General features: G+C 35.1%; 1 protein-coding gene across 6 annotated transcripts in view; it reads left to right on the forward strand.

Moving 5' to 3' along the window:
• LOC120419991 (protein furry) overlaps window positions 1-25,784 on the forward strand; it is a 189,543-nt gene that overhangs the window by 108,307 nt on the left and 55,452 nt on the right. For all 6 annotated transcript variants that reach the window (XM_039582873.2, XM_039582875.2, XM_039582877.2 and 3 more), the window contains 4 exons: window positions 13,914-14,047; window positions 15,902-16,000; window positions 21,179-21,310; window positions 21,476-21,644. In XM_039582873.2, the coding sequence (XP_039438807.1) occupies window positions 13,914-14,047; window positions 15,902-16,000; window positions 21,179-21,310; window positions 21,476-21,644 (534 nt within the window). The remainder of the gene's footprint in view (window positions 1-13,913; window positions 14,048-15,901; window positions 16,001-21,178; window positions 21,311-21,475; window positions 21,645-25,784) is intronic.

The following is a 25,784-nucleotide window of genomic DNA, read 5'->3' on the forward strand; positions in this document are numbered from 1 at the left end:
TGGTTCTGGGTTCGATGCCCATCTGCTCCCAACGAGAAAGTTAAGAACACAGAAATTTGAAATGATGAATATGAAAGAAAAATCAAAGTCGCTCGAGGCGGGATTCGATCCCCCGTCCTTTGGATTGGTAAGCAAAAATGCTATCCACTAGGCCATGATGACTTGGTGAGCGTGGACTGGAATTAGAAACACTGTTACAGAGAGCGAGTTATGGCGCTATAACCACGGCAAATAGTGTCCAGGACATTCGTGGAAATACAATGTCCCATCCCAGAGGGTCCCGGAGTACCAAACCTTCTTAGCATGGTGCTCCCAACGAATACAACCAAATCTCGGAGCGTATGGTGGTGTGTCCCCACGCTTCTTCCTCCCTGACGATTTAGAATTGTGTTGTTGTTCGAACACTTTGTGCTCAAACTCAACCCAATTAGGGGAAAGTGGGGCAAGTGTAACAAGCTAAGGCCGATGCAAATATTTAAAAAAGTTTTTGTCCCTCGGCCCTGGCCGAGGTCAAAGGGGGGGCAAAAAAATAAAAAAATATAAAAATTTAAATAACAAGCCATAGTCTTCACATTTAAATGAAAAAAAGTGTTTTAAAATGCATTTTACACTAGTTCAGTTGTTTTGCAATCATTAGTTTTCAAAAAATCTAAGATCTGACAAAAACAAAAATTGTATCGAAAAAAAAGATTTTGCATCGAAAATTTTCAAAAAATCTTAAGATTTTTTAATAAACCCAAACATGCTAAAAATGATTTTAAACGCAGAAGAATGTATTTTAATTTGTTTTCAGCTGGTTGCACTTGAATTTTCATTGAAATTTTGAAGTTTATTGTAAAAATATTTTTTTTGCCCCCTGATTTTTCGGGCCAATTTTGAAGGGGGGGGGGGGGGGGGGGGTTTAATGTCAAAAATTGATTTTAATTTTTTTTTATTTTCTGTACGTTCTTCTCAACTAGTGGGGCAAGACGAACAACCCGTTGGGACAAGAGGAACAATGCATGAAAAAACATGTTAATTTGCTAACAATTGAACTGTTATCACTTAATTACATCAGACTAGAATGTTTTGGAACGCTTCTTTCATTTTTAGATCAAAGAATAATATTTTACTAAAATTTTGATCGTTTTTACGAAAAAAAAATTTTAGCTGGATGATAAATATTCATTATTGTGATATTCATAATATCACAATATTTTGTATGGAATTTTTTTAACGATTGTTTATCAGTTTTTAAGTACTTTTATGTATTTATTTCGCAATAAAAATATTGTTGCAAAAATTGTAATTTTTTCCACACTAAAAATCCATATGGTACACTTGCCCCACCTGAACAAGATTTTTTGAAAGATATATCAACAAAAATAACCAAAAGTTAAATCATACTTTATAATAGGTGCAATTATATGGAAGGGACACTACTGATCTAGGAAAAATAGCGTTTTGATAAAATGAGCCTTAAAACGAACCCTAAGCCTTATTTTGTACTTTCCAAATATTATAAGAAAACAAAGGTTTTGTAAAAAACTTCATTTAATCTTATGCCCCGTGGCGTTTACGTCGTATTGGCGGTTATGTGGTAGTAGAATCAGCTAATTGCATTGCTAGCAACAATTCCTCATACTGGAAATAATCAAAATTGTAAAAATAACGGCCGTACGAGTGATTGTTCCTCTTGTAGTGACCCTCAGTTAATCAGAATATAAATTTAGATTTTTAGTTCGACCAACAGGGAAGAATTTGTCAGAAGTACATTGGTCTTTACAATCAGACGAAGTGCAACATCTTCAGATGCACTCATTAACACATGTTGACACGAGTCAAGTGTCATATTTCTAGGAGCACGTAGGTTAAGACATATATAAACACAGTAGGAGGATGGAAGGAAAAGCACAAAGCGAAAACAGAAAGGTCATGAACTGTGCCAGGATCCCTGCTGAGAAATTTCGAGCAGAAAGATTTCAAGATCAACGCGGTGTAGTCAAAACGCACGTGGCTGAGCTACTCCCGTAGAGAAGCATGGTAAACATATTGCGCATGCGTCTTGACTAAAAACGCTTCGGAGTATAAAAGCCTAAGTTAGATTTAGAATCAGGGTAGTTGAAATTAGGAGAGAGTTGAGAGTGGTAGTTGAAATTAGGAGGGAGTTGAAATTAGGAGAGAGTTGCAGTTGGGAGTTGGAGTTGATTATTTCGGTGTAAGTGCTACGATGCACAGATCCAACCAAAATGCCACGGGGCATATCTTAGAAGCATAGTGAAAACGTTAAAATAAGATTAAGAAAAATCTTAGAATATATATTTTGGAGTGAAAAGTAAAAATGTTGTCGTTCTGTGCTAAAGGAATAAAAATGAAAGAAATCCCACTGATATTAGAGACTAAGCTTACACATGTGGTGACAGCGTAAAAGTTTCAATTTGAAACAGGAACGTTATTTTCGGACAAGTGAAAAAACCAGTGTCGAACCGCTAGCCAATGCCAAAGGAAACTTTTAGTGACGAGTGAAGATGGCAGTTCAAACGCCAGCCATGATGATTGAAAAAATGTGTCAAACCGCCAGCCAAAACCATGGAAAGCAACTGAAGTTTTGTGACCAGTGAAGCTTAAAAATAACGATCATCGAAAATTTTTTATCGAACCGCCAGCCAAGGAAATGGGTACATTTTGTGAAGAGTGAAGTTAACAGGCCAAAGCCATGATTATTGAAAAAAAATTGTGTTGAAACGCCAGCCACAGCAATGGAGAACATCCCAGCCAAAAAGCCAGCCAAGAGAAATGGGTTCTGGAAACTAATTGTAATGCGAGAACATGACAGTTACGATCATGGAAATATTATGGTAAGTTCAATTAAATTTTATTCTTTTGAGTGAATTAGTGCAGTTGTATGTAAGACATCATATTCTTAAATCCAATATTTTTTTTTTAAAACTTTGAAAAAATTAAAAACAGTCGTGCATCAATTTAAACTTTGGAAAATTAAATATTTTTTTTCATAAATACGTCATGATTTTATTTGCGTTTTTGTCAAAACTATCAGATTAAAAAAACATTGTTTTTTTAGTTTTATAAAATAAATTAATCTTGCGATTATTAAAAGATTTAAAAATGAAAATATTTGACATATTTAGCCAATGTATCATGAAAACGCCAGGCAGAATGTTGTTAAAAAGGAGGAAAAGGTGTGATTTTGCTATGAAAATTTCATAATAAGGAATTCTTGTTTGAACCCAGAAAGCTAAAACATTAAAATAAAAGAAAAAAACTGAATAACATTTACTTTAAAAAAATTAATATGATTTTCAAGATAAGAGAATGAAACTGGCAGTAAGCGTTATTTAAATTTGACGACTTTTTGTCAGACAAGTAATTAAAAAAAATCTAATATTTTTGAACTGAAGTACGATTGATGTAGATAAATAAATTCAGGAGTCCAGAACTGAACTAACAATCCAATCCATCGTTAATCTAACAATTCAAGTTAATCTAACAATTCAAGTTAGAGGAGTACACAAAGTGGCAGGCTTTGTTTTTAAATTTGGATGACACAACTCGATTTATCCAGTATTTTTCTATAAATAATCAAACAAATTTAAAATCAGAAAAAGATCGATAAGATTTGCACCCCCACGAGGAGCATTCACAAACTTGAATTATTGATCACAATAAGAATGAACTATTCAATAGAAACAATAATTAATCGCAACATGAGTAAATGATATTATTTTTGCATTGTTTTATTACTTTTAATATAAACATGTGTATTAGCAACCAAAAATGATTAATTTTTCATTCCACACTTTGGAATACGGGCTGAAACGACAATTGAAATTTAAAGTTTTGATAGTGGAGAACTGTCGATGAAAATTATAATATAGGGATGGTGTGGAAATAACTATAGAGTTACTAGCACTTTAAAGCACGATCAAGGGGAATACATATCGAAGAAATGGTGAATATACCAAATTATATGAAATGCTGAGAAAGCTCATGAATAAAAAAGTGTACCAAAAAGAGTCACAAAAACAAATTATGAAGAAGGAGAAATTAAGTATAATTTTCGTGTGTTTTTATAACTGTCATTCCTTTTATGAATATGGAATCTCATTCTTAAAGTGGGTTATTTTATATTGTTGATTTTTTCGTATGCAACAAATAAATTTGAGTCGACAGTGTGTTTATTATTGCAACTTTATTAACAATTTGTAGCTTTCAGAGAAAATTATTAATTATCACTAAAAAAAACGTCTCGAGAGCTGAAGAAGAAATAACAAAACAAAATGGATTTTTTTAAATAAGCATAAGCAAACTAAATACAAATCGTAAAAGCATTATCAAGGAAAAGATGGAAAATCGTTAGAGACGTAAAATACGAAGAACAAACTAGACAATTATTCATTGTTTAGTGAAAATTACAAAAGAAACTTATAAAAAAATTAGTGAAATTTACCTAAGAGACTTATAACTCTCGAACAAATCATTTACTCACTGATCAAAGTTGTTTTAATATTCTGTATTACAACAAGGGAAAATATTCATGGAACAAAATCGAATTTTATCGAGGCAGTGTCAGTAATCTGAATTAGGTTTGAAAAATCATGTTTATCAAATATTATCGGAACAAAAAAAAATAAGTAAAAACATTTTTACAAATTGTACTGGTATCGTTACCAAGTTCAATCAACAGTGGAGTTTATGGAACGGATTTTTTTTTTCTAAAATTAGAAATATGGATAGTGAACAAGAAGATAGTAGAGTAGCGTCAACAATATTACATAAAGTTTTAAAAGGTCCATATTATCACACAAATTATCAAGGATTCAGATTTGAAACAATCATTCAAGCAGAAGACAATTATCTAAATGGAACACTTTCAAATATCTTAGATGGTGCAACGATAGGGGAAGCCTGTGTGCATAATGTATCACATTTTGCATTTTTATATTTGCTTGTTGGCAAATTAAATATTTGTGTAGAAGACATAATGCAAGACAAAGGGACGATGAATTAATGTTTGGTATTAAGAGAGGAAGAAGAATAAGAAGAAGAAGAATGAGGAATTATTCTATAAATTATATACCTTTAAGAATGGAACATCATAATTGGTAAATTTAGTAGATTCGGTATACAGAAAAAAAAAACAAATATCAAAATTTAAAATTAATTTTTAATGACGTCGACAACTTTTCAAAATGAAATTTGTTTTAAGATAACGACATACAAATGTTAAACAATTATTAAACTTTAAAACAAAACATTGAAAATTAATGATGGGATGAGGAGTAATTACCCGCAATGTATGAGAGTGTGATATGTGTATGGGTCGAGATAAATGTAATGCTTAATGGAATTCTCTAACAGTTGTGTCAAGTTTTCTACTTTTAGAATTTTAGGACCAGCGGCAACCAACCTATTTTTACCTGGGAAAGGAAAGGGGAAGGTAATTTCGCAGACGAAATTTATTCACTACGCACCCTATCGATTGAAAAAAAAGATGATTCATGGAAATGAGAAATAAAAGTTTACAAAAAGACAAATTTTATCGAAGAATGAAGTTGAAGATTTTCAATTGAGTAAGTGGAGTAAGTATCTAATATTTTGAAAAACTTTTTAGCCAAGGCCAGTGAAGATTTGGGATTATTAGTGTAAAAAAATGCATCGAATCGAAAGAGTAAAACAAAAACAATGACCAGTAGATGAAGGATAAGCTTAGGGAATTATAATCATATGATATTTTTCTATACAATTTCAACTTTATACACCAATTTCAAATTGTTTAAGTGATAGTCACTTAGGAAATTATTCAAAAAAATCTGTAACACGACACTACACAAATATGTAAAATCTCACCTACACGAACACATATCATCAAACGTTAACATTCGGATACAGCGTCAGCAGCAACATCAACCAGAACATTAAGAACAGCACATTTGGCATCAACAAATTATTGGAACAGTTATGCATTCATAAATTGCAGAAAATTGAGACAGGAGATGAGTTGAAAAAAAATGGTGGAACATAACAATGATGGAGTGAAATATATGATACAAGGCAAAGAATGATTATGATCTAAACTATATAACATGGAATAGTTTCGGTTTGTTCAATCAGAAGCAGAAACTTCTCAACCGGAAAAATTATATCAGAGACTGACAATTAAGGCAAGAGATCCATATACAATTCTCGGATCTAATGGAAAGGAAGAAGTATGGCGAAATGATGAAACATGATCTGTACACTACACTCAGATCTTATGAAATGGAATGAAAAGTTTCGATTGAAGTCTACGAAAATTTTATTGACTGCAGAAAACTAAGAAGGACTGACGCAGATCTCTATGCATTAAGAAAAAGCATCAAGGAAAGGACAAGAAGGAAAATGTATCAAATAATGTTTGGCAGAATTGATCCACTATAGTAAAATCAACAAAGTCAAATGTCTCAATCTATGTGGTTTATTGAATGTTTTCAAGTTTCAAACCAAAAGTCAAGTGGAGAACAACATCGACGAATTATCTAGCCAGCTATCTTATCAATTATATCAACGCAGAGGAGGCAACAAAACGTGAACAACAATTATATTTAGTACTCAGATATTCAAAAACATATTTTTCAAAATCAATACTTATCAAGAACCAGCGTTAGGCTTACAGTAGATGATTATCTTAGCAGACAAACATCTAGCTGGGTAGTGTAAGGGTATGTAGCGACCCTCAGTTAATCAGAATATAAATTTAGATTTTTAGTTCGACCAACAGGGAAGAATTTGTCAGAAGTACATTGGTCTTTACAATCAGACGAAGTGCAACATCTTCAGATGCACTCATTAACACATGTTGACACGAGTCAAGTGTCATATTTCTAGGAGCACGTAGGTTAAGACATATATAAACACAGTAGGAGGATGGAAGGAAAAGCACAAAGCGAAAACAGAAAGGTCATGAACTGTGCCAGGATCCCTGCTGAGAAATTTCGAGCAGAAAGATTTCAAGATCAACGCGGTGTAGTCAAAACGCACGTGGCTGAGCTACTCCCGTAGAGAAGCATGGTAAACATATTGCGCATGCGTCTTGACTAAAAACGCTTCGGAGTATAAAAGCCTAAGTTAGATTTAGAATCAGGGTAGTTGAAATTAGGAGAGAGTTGAGAGTGGTAGTTGAAATTAGGAGGGAGTTGAAATTAGGAGAGAGTTGCAGTTGGGAGTTGGAGTTGATTATTTCGGTGTAAGTGCTACGATGCACAGATCCAACCAAAATGCCACGGGGCATATCTTAGAAGCATAGTGAAAACGTTAAAATAAGATTAAGAAAAATCTTAGAATATATATTTTGGAGTGAAAATGGTGTCGTTCTGTGCTAAAGGAATAAAAATGAAAGAAATCCCACTGATATTAGAGACTAAGCTTACACATGTGGTGACAGCGTAAAAGTTTCAATTTGAAACAGGAACGTTATTTTCGGACAAGTGAAAAAACCAGTGTCGAACCGCTAGCCAATGCCAAAGGAAACTTTTAGTGACGAGTGAAGATGGCAGTTCAAACGCCAGCCATGATGATTGAAAAAATGTGTCAAACCGCCAGCCAAAACCATGGAAAGCAACTGAAGTTTTGTGACCAGTGAAGCTTAAAAATAACGATCATCGAAAATTTTTTATCGAACCGCCAGCCAAGGAAATGGGTACATTTTGTGAAGAGTGAAGTTAACAGGCCAAAGCCATGATTATTGAAAAAAAATTGTGTTGAAACGCCAGCCACAGCAATGGAGAACATCCCAGCCAAAAAGCCAGCCAAGAGAAATGGGTTCTGGAAACTAATTGTAATGCGAGAACATGACAGTTACGATCATGGAAATATTATGGTAAGTTCAATTAAATTTTATTCTTTTGAGTGAATTAGTGCAGTTGTATGTAAGACATCATATTCTTAAATCCAATATTTTTTTTTTAAAACTTTGAAAAAATTAAAAACAGTCGTGCATCAATTTAAACTTTGGAAAATTAAATATTTTTTTTCATAAATACGTCATGATTTTATTTGCGTTTTTGTCAAAACTATCAGATTAAAAAAACATTGTTTTTTTAGTTTTATAAAATAAATTAATCTTGCGATTATTAAAAGATTTAAAAATGAAAATATTTGACATATTTAGCCAATGTATCATGAAAACGCCAGGCAGAATGTTGTTAAAAAGGAGGAAAAGGTGTGATTTTGCTATGAAAATTTCATAATAAGGAATTCTTGTTTGAACCCAGAAAGCTAAAACATTAAAATAAAAGAAAAAAACTGAATAACATTTACTTTAAAAAAATTAATATGATTTTCAAGATAAGAGAATGAAACTGGCAGTAAGCGTTATTTAAATTTGACGACTTTTTGTCAGACAAGTAATTAAAAAAAATCTAATATTTTTGAACTGAAGTACGATTGATGTAGATAAATAAATTCAGGAGTCCAGAACTGAACTAACAATCCAATCCATCGTTAATCTAACAATTCAAGTTAATCTAACAATTCAAGTTAGAGGAGTACACAAAGTGGCAGGCTTTGTTTTTAAATTTGGATGACACAACTCGATTTATCCAGTATTTTTCTATAAATAATCAAACAAATTTAAAATCAGAAAAAGATCGATAAGATTTGCACCCCCACGAGGAGCATTCACAAACTTGAATTATTGATCACAATAAGAATGAACTATTCAATAGAAACAATAATTAATCGCAACATGAGTAAATGATATTATTTTTGCATTGTTTTATTACTTTTAATATAAACATGTGTATTAGCAACCAAAAATGATTAATTTTTCATTCCACACTTTGGAATACGGGCTGAAACGACAATTGAAATTTAAAGTTTTGATAGTGGAGAACTGTCGATGAAAATTATAATATAGGGATGGTGTGGAAATAACTATAGAGTTACTAGCACTTTAAAGCACGATCAAGGGGAATACATATCGAAGAAATGGTGAATATACCAAATTATATGAAATGCTGAGAAAGCTCATGAATAAAAAAGTGTACCAAAAAGAGTCACAAAAACAAATTATGAAGAAGGAGAAATTAAGTATAATTTTCGTGTGTTTTTATAACTGTCATTCCTTTTATGAATATGGAATCTCATTCTTAAAGTGGGTTATTTTATATTGTTGATTTTTTCGTATGCAACAAATAAATTTGAGTCGACAGTGTGTTTATTATTGCAACTTTATTAACAATTTGTAGCTTTCAGAGAAAATTATTAATTATCACTAAAAAAAAACGTCTCGAGAGCTGAAGAAGAAATAACAAAACAAAATGGATTTTTTTAAATAAGCATAAGCAAACTAAATACAAATCGTAAAAGCATTATCAAGGAAAAGATGGAAAATCGTTAGAGACGTAAAATACGAAGAACAAACTAGACAATTATTCATTGTTTAGTGAAAATTACAAAAGAAACTTATAAAAAAATTAGTGAAATTTACCTAAGAGACTTATAACTCTCGAACAAATCATTTACTCACTGATCAAAGTTGTTTTAATATTCTGTATTACAACAAGGGAAAATATTCATGGAACAAAATCGAATTTTATCGAGGCAGTGTCAGTAATCTGAATTAGGTTTGAAAAATCATGTTTATCAAATATTATCGGAACAAAAAAAATTAAGTAAAAACATTTTTACAAATTGTACTGGTATCGTTACCAAGTTCAATCAACAGTGGAGTTTATGGAACGGATTTTTTTTTTTTTCTAAAATTAGAAATATGGATAGTGAACAAGAAGATAGTAGAGTAGCGTCAACAATATTACATAAAGTTTTAAAAGGTCCATATTATCACACAAATTATCAAGGATTCAGATTTGAAACAATCATTCAAGCAGAAGACAATTATCTAAATGGAACACTTTCAAATATCTTAGATGGTGCAACGATAGGGGAAGCCTGTGTGCATAATGTATCACATTTTGCATTTTTATATTTGCTTGTTGGCAAATTAAATATTTGTGTAGAAGACATAATGCAAGACAAAGGGACGATGAATTAATGTTTGGTATTAAGAGAGGAAGAAGAATAAGAAGAAGAAGAATGAGGAATTATTCTATAAATTATATACCTTTAAGAATGGAACATCATAATTGGTAAATTTAGTAGATTCGGTATACAGAAAAAAAAACAAATATCAAAATTTAAAATTAATTTTTAATGACGTCGACAACTTTTCAAAATGAAATTTGTTTTAAGATAACGACATACAAATGTTAAACAATTATTAAACTTTAAAACAAAACATTGAAAATTAATGATGGGATGAGGAGTAATTACCCGCAATGTATGAGAGTGTGATATGTGTATGGGTCGAGATAAATGTAATGCTTAATGGAATTCTCTAACAGTTGTGTCAAGTTTTCTACTTTTAGAATTTTAGGACCAGCGGCAACCAACCTATTTTTACCTGGGAAAGGAAAGGGGAAGGTAATTTCGCAGACGAAATTTATTCACTACGCACCCTATCGATTGAAAAAAAAGATGATTCATGGAAATGAGAAATAAAAGTTTACAAAAAGACAAATTTTATCGAAGAATGAAGTTGAAGATTTTCAATTGAGTAAGTGGAGTAAGTATCTAATATTTTGAAAAACTTTTTAGCCAAGGCCAGTGAAGATTTGGGATTATTAGTGTAAAAAAATGCATCGAATCGAAAGAGTAAAACAAAAACAATGACCAGTAGATGAAGGATAAGCTTAGGGAATTATAATCATATGATATTTTTCTATACAATTTCAACTTTATACACCAATTTCAAATTGTTTAAGTGATAGTCACTTAGGAAATTATTCAAAAAAATCTGTAACACGACACTACACAAATATGTAAAATCTCACCTACACGAACACATATCATCAAACGTTAACATTCGGATACAGCGTCAGCAGCAACATCAACCAGAACATTAAGAACAGCACATTTGGCATCAACAAATTATTGGAACAGTTATGCATTCATAAATTGCAGAAAATTGAGACAGGAGATGAGTTGAAAAAAAATGGTGGAACATAACAATGATGGAGTGAAATATATGATACAAGGCAAAGAATGATTATGATCTAAACTATATAACATGGAATAGTTTCGGTTTGTTCAATCAGAAGCAGAAACTTCTCAACCGGAAAAATTATATCAGAGACTGACAATTAAGGCAAGAGATCCATATACAATTCTCGGATCTAATGGAAAGGAAGAAGTATGGCGAAATGATGAAACATGATCTGTACACTACACTCAGATCTTATGAAATGGAATGAAAAGTTTCGATTGAAGTCTACGAAAATTTTATTGACTGCAGAAAACTAAGAAGGACTGACGCAGATCTCTATGCATTAAGAAAAAGCATCAAGGAAAGGACAAGAAGGAAAATGTATCAAATAATGTTTGGCAGAATTGATCCACTATAGTAAAATCAACAAAGTCAAATGTCTCAATCTATGTGGTTTATTGAATGTTTTCAAGTTTCAAACCAAAAGTCAAGTGGAGAACAACATCGACGAATTATCTAGCCAGCTATCTTATCAATTATATCAACGCAGAGGAGGCAACAAAACGTGAACAACAATTATATTTAGTACTCAGATATTCAAAAACATATTTTTCAAAATCAATACTTATCAAGAACCAGCGTTAGGCTTACAGTAGATGATTATCTTAGCAGACAAACATCTAGCTGGGTAGTGTAAGGGTATGTAGCGACCCTCAGTTAATCAGAATATAAATTTAGATTTTTAGTTCGACCAACAGGGAAGAATTTGTCAGAAGTACATTGGTCTTTACAATCAGACGAAGTGCAACATCTTCAGATGCACTCATTAACACATGTTGACACGAGTCAAGTGTCATATTTCTAGGAGCACGTAGGTTAAGACATATATAAACACAGTAGGAGGATGGAAGGAAAAGCACAAAGCGAAAACAGAAAGGTCATGAACTGTGCCAGGATCCCTGCTGAGAAATTTCGAGCAGAAAGATTTCAAGATCAACGCGGTGTAGTCAAAACGCACGTGGCTGAGCTACTCCCGTAGAGAAGCATGGTAAACATATTGCGCATGCGTCTTGACTAAAAACGCTTCGGAGTATAAAAGCCTAAGTTAGATTTAGAATCAGGGTAGTTGAAATTAGGAGAGAGTTGAGAGTGGTAGTTGAAATTAGGAGGGAGTTGAAATTAGGAGAGAGTTGCAGTTGGGAGTTGGAGTTGATTATTTCGGTGTAAGTGCTACGATGCACAGATTCAACCAAAATGCCACGGGGCATATCTTAGAAGCATAGTGAAAATGTTAGAATAAGATTAAGAAAAATCTTAGAATATATATTTTGGAGTGAAAAGTAAAAATGTTGTCGTTCTGTGCTAAAGGAATAAAAATGAAAGAAATCCCAGTGTTATATTAGAGACTAAGCTTACACAAGCTTACACACTCTTGCCCCACCTCCCCCTATTTCCACCATAACAAATTCTAATTGACAGCAAACTGTGGTAGTGCATGCCAAATGAGCACCGCGCTAGAATTTTTTTTTTGGCTCTCTCCTCTCTGAGCATATTTGTTTGTGACTCGGGTTGACGTCACGAAATCACGAAGTATTTGTTTCGTTGAGTGAAGCGATTGAGCAAGCCGCTGGCCGCCAGCCTGTTGTGTTCGCTCGCGAATCGTTGCGCGCTCCGGTCGGCAAAGAATCGTTCGGTGATGAGTGAGTGATTTCAGATCTTTGAACTGAAAATCAGGACTCTTGCTTCCGATTAAATTTCGGGAATTCCTAGGAAACGGGATTTTTTTTTCGGGAATTCCCGGAAATTTTTATCTCTGGACGGGAAGTTGGACGCTCCAGAACAGCGATTCTCAACCTTCTTCTAGTCTGGTACACCCTACCAAGGCAATCAAGTAGGCCCGGCACCCCCGTTGAAAATCGCTGCTTTAGAAGAAAGTGTTCACGATTATGGATGGTCTCTAAAAACTTTTTTGGAAATCTCAGACCCTCGACAATGTCAAAAAACTTAAAATTGTTGAGCGTTTTCACAGCATTTGTTTTATTTATTTATCTATTATTAATACATTACTAACCCTCTAACGCCCATGGTAGCACCACAACAAGTGCTATTTAATTGAAATTTCAAATTTCGATTATTTTAGATGTCAGTATCGAGTTTTTGTAAAAAACGATAGTTAAAAAAATTGTATTTTTTCCGTTTCCCTTTTTTTTCAAATAGCCCTAAAAATTTGACGAAGACACCAAATCGATCAGAAAATCTCTTTTTAGAATATTTGCATAATACTTTTCTGTGGACAGTCGCCAAATTTGTATTAAGACTTGACTGGACCTAAGGAATCGTTGGACAAAGTTTCATCCAACTAAAAACACAATACAATTTTTTTACGAAATTTTAAGGGACTGCTCGGTAGAGATATTTAACAACAAATTTACGATGCTGATAGAACCTAGAATTTTTTCGCAGCGATACAAGTTCTGGGAAAAAAGCGCATTGAAATGATGTTTTTTTCGAAGAACTTATTTTATGGATGCATACATTTTTTGCTGCGGAAAATATCATATAATCGATGCACTTTTTCTCGCAATTTTGCTTGGTTGATCAGAGTTGGCAAGAATTTTATAGAAAATTGATATTGCACATGAAAATGCGAAGGAGCTCGAATATGCCTTCCCGATCTAATCAAATGTGGACTATATAATGAAAATAAATTGTGGTGCTTCCCTTCTGCAACCTCCAACAATTTTCCTTGCTTCCGCGAAAAGAAATCTCTGCAAGTGGAAATTTTCCTACTTCCACCTATAGTCAATCAAGGTTGATTTTTCATGTAGGTGAAACTATATATTTTCATCAACCCATTTTTTTCTATCTTTTGTTCTTCTCCATTCTTTTCCAGAGATTACCCATCGCTTCCAAACGGCCCGTTCCGAGGTACGTGCCCTGTTGCTGCAGTGTCTGCTGCCCTGGCTGGAGAACGTGGAGCTGGTGGCCTCCAGTGTGCCACCCGCCACCCCACTGTCATACATCATGGTGAGGATTTGTTCACTTTTTTTTTAGACCACCAAGAATACTTGTCAGTTCGTTCAATTTTCATATCGCGTAATTTTATGCAGGTTCAGGAAAAATATGCTTGTTTTCAGTGTTGCCAGTTTGTTGAATGCGAAAATTTGCTAAAAATTGCCAATCCGGCATCACTTATTTCGTTATTTTTTTCATTGCATCAAATTCTGAGGATGCGTCGGAGCCAAGAAATTAGAATTTGCACTTTAAAAGCATGAAATCAAAGTCAAAAAACAACACTAATGTTAATTCTAGAAATGAAAAGAATATTTCTTAGAGAATTCAACCCAAACCAATGAATATTCATATTTTTGCGGTGCTGCAATAATCTCTCGTCTCGCCAGGCCACCGTCGAGACACATACACTCACCTAAGAGCCTTATACGACCGCTTCATCAGCATTACAATGACGCATCCCTCATGAGCTGATTATGGCAAAATTATACCAATCTTGCCAGCACTGTTTATACTTACTCTATGCTCCCTGCGAAGACGACTCCTTAAAGAGTGCTCATCAGTGAACTGTATATACAGCAATTCCCCACGAAAACAGCATGGAAAAAAACAAAAGTGCTCGGATCGGGCTCAAAATTTTTCTGGGGGTTCCCTGGCCGAAATAATTAGACCCGTATTTTTTTGTTTGGCCATCAGGGTGACCTACGCCGTGTTAGGGTGGTCTGAAAAATGGTCATTTTCGTCGATTTTCGCAAAAACCACTTTTTTTCGAAAAATCATAACTCCTCGCCATTTTAACCGATTTCAATTGTTTTATACGCAAATGAAAGGTGATAAGTTGGCCTTTCAAAGAAAAATAGTAAGAAGTTTCAAAAATCTAGCCTAACATATGAAAAGGGCGTATGAAACTTTAAAATGCCGTTTTGACGGTGTCTGGACCAAAGAGCCTATGTCTGGAAATATTTTTATCGGATTCCCCGGACATTTTTACATAACATACTAAAAAATGGGAGGAGTTCATTAACAGGATTCCGAGATATGATTTTTTGATAATAAAATCCGTGTTTTTCGACGCACCGCGCGCAAAAACCGGAGAATGACGAAATTGGCAAAAAATCAACTTTTTTCACTAAAACTGCGATAACTTTAAAATTTCAGCGATGACCTATAGATGTTTGGGTACCAAAATTTTTGTAATTAAAAGACGCAACTTTTGGTACCCAGACATCAAAAAAATACGGGTCTAATTATTTCGGCCAGGGAACCCCCAGAAAAATTTTGAGCCCGATCCGAGCACTTTTGTTTTTTTCCATGCTGTTTTCGTGGGGAATTGCTGTATAGACACATAAAAAAATATTTGAATTTACTTGACACGGATAAAATGAATTACATGTAAACTCAGTTGATGTAAACGTGAAAAAAAAAAACGTAAACGGTTGAATCACACGTAAAATCATGTTTTTACGTATAATTTGTTGCAAATTTACATCAAATAGCATTTAAATTTAAATGTTTAATGACGTTGAAAATTTACACCAAATTGCATTTATATTTAAATGTTTAATGACGTGCAAACACTTTTGCACGTCATTAAACATTTAAATATAAATGCAATTTGATGTTAATTTGCAACAAATTATACGTAAAAACATGATCTACGTGTGATTCAACCGTTTACGTCGAATCTCAAGTTTACATCAGCTGAGTTTACATGTGATTCATTTTTTCAGTTTCGAGTAAATTCACATATTTTTTTCTGTGTAGGTTAATATGCCTGAGGGGAAAATGCTTGAAAGTTCTTCACTTTGAGTTGAATTTATCAGCATTTTTTTTTCAACTTGTTTGTTTCTTTCTTCTTTTCTTTTTCAGTACTACCCGGATTCGGGGACTCGCGGACGCCGGGAGGGATCCGGTTCGACGGAAGCCACCGAGATGATTCTGAACAATCTGTTCTACATAACTGCGAAGGTAAGTTTGGAGTTTTTTCCCTGAAGTTTGGATTCTTGTTTCAAACTTGTTTGAATCTGCTTCGAGGCCATTAAGTTTTATCAATGAAGAATGCAGATTTTTTTTTCTTGATAGTGTTGATAGTTTTTATTCCAATCAAAGAGCTGGGAGAGCAAAATGAGGTAGATAAAACTTGGCAATTAAAAGTTCGTCGTCGATTGGAGAATTAAGTTTCTTTTGAGAGATTTGTTTTTACAGGTTTGTTCATAATGTTAAGAAGCAATTGAGATTCTTGTTTTTTTCTGATCTTTTAACTTTTTGGAAAGAAGATTTTTTTTACGTTATCGGAAATTACATTTTCTTTGTTTTTGAATTGACTAAAACTATGCCAATACAAGTACCCATTTACTTTGGTGGCCAGGCCCTACACAATGGGCATGTAAATATTACAAAATCTGCATCTTGAGAAGGATCTGATCTTTTGATAAAATTGTAGGTCAGAAATACAGGTACACATATTCTGAACTCCCACAAACTCGGAACACCTTTCTGATAATTTGTCAATAGCATGCCAGCTGCATCTTTTCTTTCGACCCTACTATATTAAAAACCTTTATTTGGACATTCTCTTGCTTTTCCACAAGTAAAAGTAGTACTTTTAAAATAAAAAAACTGCATTTCAAGACTATTTTATCCAGAGCAGCAAAACACTGCATCCAAATTGCCTGTTCCATAATTGTGGGATGTTATTGTGCCTCCCACAATTGTGGAACGCCTGAATTTAACTGATATTTTCAAAAAAAAGTTATCAGAACATTCATAAAACATAACTTCACTTAAGTTTCATTGGTTTTAGTTTGTGAAGTCATTATTTTGTAATAAAAATATAATCCCGGAGAGAACCAAAATGTGTTTAAAGTGTTCCGAAGTTGTGGATACACTGAAATACACTGAAAGAAAAAAACACGCCTCTTTTTATGAGATTTTTTGATTTTTAAGTTTAAAAGTCAAATTTGAAGGTGAGGCTAAGATGTTGCAAAAAGAGTTACAAAAAATGCAGGATGGAGCAATTCACTTAAAAAAAAATACAAAAATCATTTACTGAAACTGTTTTTTTGAGTTCTCAAAACGTCAAAATTTTCGAAATCCGAATACGGAAATCGATTCTTCAGACAATTTACATTAAAGTCTCCATATTGACCACTGTCCTAAGTCTAATCCTTGTGAAGTAACAGCGGCTTTTAAAATATTTTTTTTTGAATGAATTGTTTTTTAGATGGTTTTTGACAATTTCTATATGACAGACTTGATTTTTCAGTTTCGTAAATATTTTTACCGGAAAGTTCGTCCAATTTCCCATAAGATCCTCTTTGAACACTTTTCAAAATAATTTGTTTTTTGATGATAGCTAATTTAATATCGAGTTTTCTATCATCCAATGAACTACACTGAAAAAAATATTCTGTTTTCAGTTATGAGAAATGTAATTAGCTTATATCGACGCCAACATTTCAAAAAGCATCATGTACAAACCATGCGTTTTGAGAAAAACGCATTTGAATGTTGAGCATCCATTTTCAATTCCCATTTTAATATAAAAGCAAAATAAGGTGTTCTAATGATAACAAACGATGAAAAACGTTGCTTTTATTGATACTTGATCATCCAAATTCAATAAAACATTAGTTCCGTAATTTTATTTGAGAAAAACAAACATAACTTATTTTGAAATCACCAACGTCTATATCACCCTGCTGTCATTGAGGGGGACGCTTTTTTATGATTCGTTTTTCTTCGCCGAATGTACATGGCGCTTTGTTCATGTTGCTTTTTTTTCGTCACGAGGTTCATGTAGTCTTTTGTTTGACAGATTGACAGGGCTATATAAACAAACACTGCTGATGCCAGAGATTTTGTTTATGTTACTTTATTTAAAATCATGATTAAACAGACTTTACTGAAGTAACTTTTGCTCATTTTTGGTGGAGAGGTAGCTTATTAGGAGTACTTTCAGAATATGCAATAACCCAGAAAGTGTCAAAATGTACATGATGCCTTTTGAATTGTAACCGTCGATATCTTCCAATTGAAATGCGATCAACGACAATCTTATGGGAAATTGGACGAGCTTTCCGGTAAAAATATTTACGAGACTGAAAAACCAAGTCTGTCATATAAAAATTGTCAAAAACTATCAAAAAAACTTTTTTTTCAACATTTTTATTTTTAAAGCCGCTGTAACTTCACAAGGATTGGACTTAGGACAGTGGTCAATATGGAGACTTTTATGTAAAATTGTCTGGAGAATCGATTCCCGTATTCGATTTTTAAAAATGTTGACGTTTAGATCACCTTCAAAAAAAAAAAAGATTCAGTAAATGTTTTCTTTTTTATATTTTTTTGGTGAGTTGCTCCATCCTCAATTTTTCGTGAGTCTTTTTGCAACATCTTAGGCTTTTTTAGTGGCGTGTTTTTTTCTTTCAGTGTATTTTTTCGGAAAGCCCGTCAAATTTCCTACGAGTTTGTTTTAGACCACTTTTTGATATGATGCAACGGCTTCGAGATACAGTAATTTTAAATTTTAACATACAAAAATATTTAAACAACTAACGCCCTTCTCAAATGTCATTTTTGAGTACAATTGGCACCATATACACAAAAATGGCTTATATAGGCCTAGGATAACATGTCTAAAAAGTTTCATTGAAATCGGAGGGGGTCGGGTACAAAAGTACCAGAAAAAATCCTGCTTAATTTTTTTCCTGATAAAAAGTTTTTTTTTTATTTTTTTTATTAGTTACTTTTTGGTACTCGGCCTGGTTAGGATCGAGTCTGATGAAAAGTTATTTATGTGAGCAGTTCTCTCAGATTTCGGTCATTCTATTTTTTTTGTATTTTTAATCCGACTGAAACTTTTTTGGTGCCTTCGGTATGCCCAAAGAAGCCATTTTGCATCATTAATTTGTCCATATAATTTTCCATACAAATTTGGCAGCTGTCCATACAAAAATGATGTATGAAAATTCAAAAATCTGTATCTTTTGAAGGAATTTTTTGATCGATTTGGTATCTTCGGCAAAGTTGTAGGTATGGATATGGACTACACTGAAAAAATATGATACACGGTAAAAAAAATTTTGGTGATTTTTTATTTCAATTTTGTCACTAAAACTTGATTTGCAAAAAAACACTATTTTAATTTTTTTTATTTTTTGATATGTTTTAGAGGACATCAAATGCCAACTTTTCAGAAATTTCCAGGTTGTGCAAAAAAATTTTGACCGAGTTATGATTTTTTGAATCAATACAACTTTTTTCAAAAAATCGAGATATTGGTCGCAAAAAATTTTCAAATTCATTTTTCGATGTAAAATCAAATTTGCAATCAAAAAGTACTTTAGTGAAATTTTGATAAAGTGCACCGTTTTCAAGTTAAATCCATTTTTAGGTGACTTTTTGAAAAAAGTCGCAGTTTTTCAATTTTTAAAATTAGTGCTCATGTTTGCCCACATTTGAAAAAAATATTTTTGAAAAGCTGAGAAAATTCTCTATATTTTGCTTTTTTGAACTTTGTTGATACGACCCTTAGTTGCTGAGATATTGCCATGCAAAGGTTTAAAAACAGGAAAATTGATGTTTTCTAAGCCCAACAACACACCATTTTCTAATGTCGATATCTCAGCAACTAATGGTCCGATTTTCAATGTTAAAATATGAAACATTCGTGAAATTTTCCGATCTTTTCGAAAAAAATATTTTCAAAATTTTTAAACCAAGACTTACATTTTAAAAGGGCAAAACATTCAATATTACGCCCTTTTAAAATGTTAGTATTGGTTTAAAAATTTTGAAAATATTTTTTTCGAAAAGATCGGAAAATTTTACGAATGTTTCATATTTTAACATTGAAAATCGGACCATTAGTTGCTGAGATATCGACATTAGAAAATGGTGTGTTGTTTGGGTGGGCTTAGAAAACATCAATTTTCCTGTTTTTAAACCTTTGCATGGCAATATCTCAGCAACTAAGGGTCGTATCAACAAAGTTCAAAAATGCAAAATATAGAGAATTTTCTCAGCTTTTCAAAAATATTTTTTTCAAAATTAGGCAAAAATGTGTACTAATTTTTAAAATTGAAAAACTGCGACTATTTTCAAAAAAGTCACCTAAAAATGGATTTAATTTGAAAACGGTGCACTTTATCAAAATTTCACTAGAGTACTTTTTGATTGCAAATTTGATTTTACATCGAAAAATGAAGTTGAAAAATTTTTGCGACCGATATTTCGATTTTTTGAAAAAATCAGTATTGATTAAAAAATGCATAACTCAGTCAAAGATTTTTTGCACAACCTGGAAATTTCTGAAAAGTTGGCATTTGATGTCTTCAAAAACATATCAAAAAATAAAAAAATAAAAAAAGTGTTTTTTGCAAATCAAGTTTTAGTGACAAAAAGTGAAATAAAAATCACCAAAAATTTTTTGACCATGTATCATATTTTTTCAGTGTAGTCCATATCCATACCTACAACTTTGCCGAAGACACCAAATCGATCAAAAAATTACTTCAAAAGATACAGATTTTTGAATTTTCATACATCATTTTTGTATGGCCAGCTGCCAAATTTGTATGGAAAATTATATGGACAAACAAATGATGCAAAATGGCTTCTTTGGGCATACTGAAGGCATCAAAAAAGTTTCAGGCGGATTAAAAATTACAAAAATTAAAATTCTAAATAAAGACCGATTTCGTAGAGAATTGCTCATGTATAAAATTAGAAAATTAATATTACCATGTACCTATTTGTTCTGAATAGTCCTTTTATAAGTTCACTACCCAAAACTGATACCACTTGAACTTTATTTGGAACGAAAAAAGAGTTCTCCAAATCCACTCAAAACACACAATGGCAGCGCAATGAACTGTTGCACGTTTCGCCTGGTTTCGCCTTGTTTGGCACTGATTGGAGTTAATTTAATACCATGTAATACTCTGGCTGCATCTTGACGAGGATGATGGTATCACATGACTGCGCATTTAATAGATTTGCTATCTTGGAAGAACCACTGTGATCACAATAATGTTTTTTTTAGTAAGCTTCGTTGTTCGTCTTCCAGGAATTTTCGGAGCTAATAGTTTTAGTCTAGGGTTGATACAAATAACTATCATGGAGTTGGTTTATTTTCCTTTGCAGTTTGCCGACTCCCACCCTTACATCGAGGAGCTTTGGGGCACGTTGTGTCAGTTTTGGCCCAACAACCTGAAGGTCATCCTGCGCTACCTGCTCATCATCTCCGGCATGGCCCCGAACGAGCTGCTGGCCTACGTAAGTTCCGTCCATTTTTAAAACCCTCTTGACTTGCTGACTCCTCCTGATTGCAATCGAAACTAATTGACCGGAACTTTTTTTTTTTTCCTAATGCAATTTTGCTTTTCATCGCTCGGAACCTCGCTGGAACAATCTCTTCGCTGTGTGCGTGTGTACCTGAAGGCCAAACGGGTCGCGCTCTATCTGGCCCGGTCCTGCACAAACCGGCTGCTGGACGAACTGATGAGCGAACTGCAAACAGTGGAGACGTTGAATTGCTTAATTGAGCGCACGGAAACTCCTCCGTTCTACCGGCTTACCAGCATGCGGAAAGCGTCCAGCCATTCGGACGGTAAGTAAATTGTGTCTGCATCTTGAAGTTTGAATTTAATAAGACAATGGTGGAGTTTAAACGAGCCCGCAGATTTCCCGGTTTCTCGGATCCTTTTCTGATTAAATCATGGCCCCTTGAGGGATGTTTGCTGCAACAACAATATCTTGCGAGACATTTCGGCGAAGGGAAATGGAGAATGTTTTTGTTGGCTGGATTTAGGTCCTTCGTTGGAATGAATTTAGCTTTGGATTCTTTTTTCATTTCGTCAATTCGTTGTTCAGCTGGCTGTTGAACCCGTTGTTTACGTAGGAGCATGGTGTCGAATACGGAAATTTGGAAAACTCAAAAGTTTGAATCATGTAGGATCTTTGAATTACAATGACAAATTGTAAAATTTTTATTTGCTTATTTTTTTTAACTGACTCCTTAATTTCCAATTTAGAGTCATTTATTTTTTACGTAAAGAACTATATCAAACATACAGCAAGAAGATTTGTCTCTAACCTTTAAAATTTGGAGCCAACATGTTTAAATTGAAAAGCTTGAACCCTCCTAACTTTTATAAAAAAATATCCCAAGTAACATTTTAGGCTTTTTCAAAGCTGTCACAACTGCTATAAAACCTATCAGCCAAAACCAAAATTAAAACCACTAAGTCTTAAAAAAACTCCCCAGAACCTCGATAAACCCCACTTAAAACCCAAAAGGACCTCCGCAAAAGGTTGTTACGGCCTATTTATAAAACCTACATAGGAGTTCAAGGCTTTACAACTGAATCCTAACAACCTCCTCAAAGCCTTAATAAAACCTTGTTAGGAGTTAGGGAAAAATTACATTTCATACGTTTTCATGCGTCTCTGGCAAAAAAATAAGTTTTCGTCTTGTCAAATGAAATAATAGAGATGGTTGTCAAAAATGGCGATCATGAATGGATAGATATTGGAGGTAATTAAAATAATTTCAAAGAATAATAAGTGTGGGGGAGATAGAGCCAAAAAAAATCAACTCGCTTCATCAAAAATATTGCTTCTGCCATCACTGCAATAATAAATGTGGGGGAGATAGAGCCAAAAAAATCAACTCGCTTCATCAAAAATATTGCTTCTGCAATCACTGTTTATTTTTTTTTTATTCATACATACCATACCAATCAGCTTAGAACACCATACGCGGTGCCCGTGCTGTATCAAGAAGGTTGTTCCATGTTGCTCGGTTCTGGGCTGCAGCTCGCCAGTCTCCTAGGTTGCAGAACTTTCTTAGGTCCGCCTCGATCTGATTTCCCCATCGTGCACGCTGTGCTCCTGCTCTTCGGCCTGTGCCGCCATCCGGTCGCGCGCGGTCAAAGAGCATCCTGACAGGATGGTCTTCGTCCATCCTCGCGACATGGCCGGCCCACCTGAGCCTCCCGATTCTCGCCAGGGTGACGATGGTCGGTTCTCCCAGCAGCGCGTGCAGTTCGTGGTTCATGCGCCTTCGCCACTCGTTCTGAGCTGTACGTACTCCACCGTAGATCGTTCGCAGCACCTTCCGTTCGAAAACTCCAAGGGCTCGTTCGTCCTCTTGCCGCAGCGTCCAGGTCTCGTGGCCATAGAGGGCAACCGGTCTAATCAGTGTCTTGTACAGGGTCAGCTTCGTGGCGCGTTGCACTCGATCAGATGTCAAGGTTTTCCGTAATCCAAAGTAAGCGCGATTCGCGGAGTGGATACGAGTCCGGATCTCTAAGCTGGTGTCGTTGTCGGCCGTTACCAGCGATCCCAAGTACACGAATTCACTCACCTCCTCCAGCACATCGCCATCCACAGCTAAAGGGGTGAGTCTTGGGGGGTCAACGTCCTTTGAGCCCCTCCCTTTCATGTACTTTGTTTTCGTCGTATTCATGGCCAATGCAATTCGTCTTGCTTGCGTCTTTAAGGGTGCACAGCAACGAAGGAAGTTGCTGTCTTCTTATTCCAAAATTGTCAAACTTACGGACCCAATCCTGCAATAACGGAATTGTAAAACTAATCATACTTTGTTGTAAATTACTTTATGGACACTACTTTAGGGGAAGAATAAAAAAATATTTCGATAGTTCTCGTAGTTTTGAAAATACTAAAATATCTGTAACAAAAATCTTGGTGCAAAAGCTCTGGTTGATGTGCACCGTTAAGGCGGTGTAAACCCTTTTTACCGTCTCTAGGTCTCTCGCTATAATATCAATGTCGTCCGCATAAGCAAGAAGTTGGACTGTCCTGTTGCAGATCGTGCCTCTCGTGTCTATACCCGCTCTTCGCACAACTCCCTCAAGTCCGATGTTAAACAGTGCATTGGATAAGCCGTCACCTTGTCGTAACCCTTGGTGCGATTGGAAGGGGTCCGCTAGCTCCCCTGCCACTCGCACGTGACACATCACACGATCCAAGGTAGCCTTGATCAGCCGAGTTAGTTTGTCCGGAAATCCGTTCTCGTGCATGATCTGCCATAGCTGTTCGCGGTCGACTGTATCGTACGCTGCCTTGAAATCGATGAAGATGTGATGTGTGGGCACGTTGTACTCACGGCATTTCTCGAGGATCTGCCGGAGCGAGAAAATTTGGTCCGTGGTGGCCCGAGCGCCAGTAAACCCCGCTTGATAGGGGCCCACGAACCTCCGTGCGTACGGTGTCAGCAGACGGCAGAGGATCTGGGAGAGGATTTTATAGGCCGCGTTGATAAGCGTGATGCCGCGGTAGTTGCCGCAGTCCAGCTTATCGCCCTTTTTGTAGATGGGACACACGACACCATCCATCCATTCTTCTGGTAGTTTCTCCTCCCTCCAGATCTTAGAAATCACCAAGTGGATCGCCCTCGCCAACTGCTCTCCTCCATATTTGAAGAGCTCACCGGGTAACCGATCTTTACCGGCGGCCCTGTTGTTCTTCAGCTGCCTGATCTCCTTCTTCACCGTCTCCAGATCAGGTGCCGGGAACTGTTGGTCAGCAGCGGGCGGTCCAAGTTGGGCTTCAAAGCCGTCTCCATGCGCTACATCGCCGTTGAGGTGCTCGTTGAAGAACTGCTGCCACCTGTTCAACACCTCGCCTTTGTCCATAAGAAGGTTTCCCTCGGCGTCCCGACAAGTGTTGGCTTGCGGCGCATAGCCTTTGCGGGACCGGTTAACCTTCTCGTAGAACTTTCGCGTCTCGTTCTGCCGGAACAGCTGCTCCATTTCGGCGCGATCGCGATCTTCCAGCTGGCCCAATGCTTGCTTCTTGAGCTTGAAGACCGTTCTCTGCTGTTTCAGCGCTTGTTTGTATCTGGCCTCGTTCTCATCAGTTGCAGCTCTCAGCTTCACCGCATAAGCTGCTTTCTTCTCGTCAAGTAGCCGCTGGCACTCCTCGTCGAACCAGCGCTGCTTTCCAACTCGGACCATACTACCTAGCGCGGCTTCAGCCGGCTTTATTCACTGTTTATTATTATTATTATTATTTTTTTTTGATGTTTCAATTACTTTAGAAACTTCTATGGCTATGCTAACGATGTCAGAAATTCATCATAATTGTGTGTTTTCATCAAATTTTAATCAAATTTATGCTTTTTCTATTTTTTCTGCCAAGATGGCGGTCAATCATATTCAATCAGACCACGCGTTTAGCGCCATATTTAAGCATTGCTATTTGGCTGCGTTAAATACTATTTAAGTGAGCTTTTTGCATGCCTAATGGCACTTGACAGCTACCCTTGGTTTTAAGGAAGCATGCGATAAAACCGTTTGACATAACATTGCCATCTGGTTTTCAGGCCTCTATTAAAACTGACATAAAACCTCATTGAAAGCCAGTTGGCTTTTATTTTCACCAGGTTTTATGTCCGAGGCATGAAACCTTGTTAGAACCTGTTAATTAGCATTGGCCTATTGGTTGCGGTGAAAGCCGAAATAAAGCTTAAAAGCAATCAAGATGCTACCATGAAACCTTAATAAAACTGGCTCGTTGGTTGAAAAATGTTACTTGGGATGGTTTTATTTTTTTTGTGAGAAAATATCAAACTTTATGACTCACTAAAACTATTAACAAAATAACTACAGTGGACTCTCTCGTTGTCGATATTGAAGGGACCGTCGAAAGCGGGAGTTATTAAATTATAGAACGAAAAGTCATAGCAATCTATTTGAAGGGACTGCAAAATTTATTGACAGCTGGA

Source organism: Culex pipiens, chromosome 3, assembly GCF_016801865.2.
Source record: "Culex pipiens pallens isolate TS chromosome 3, TS_CPP_V2, whole genome shotgun sequence".
In the NCBI taxonomy this organism is placed as follows: domain Eukaryota; kingdom Metazoa; phylum Arthropoda; class Insecta; order Diptera; family Culicidae; genus Culex; species Culex pipiens.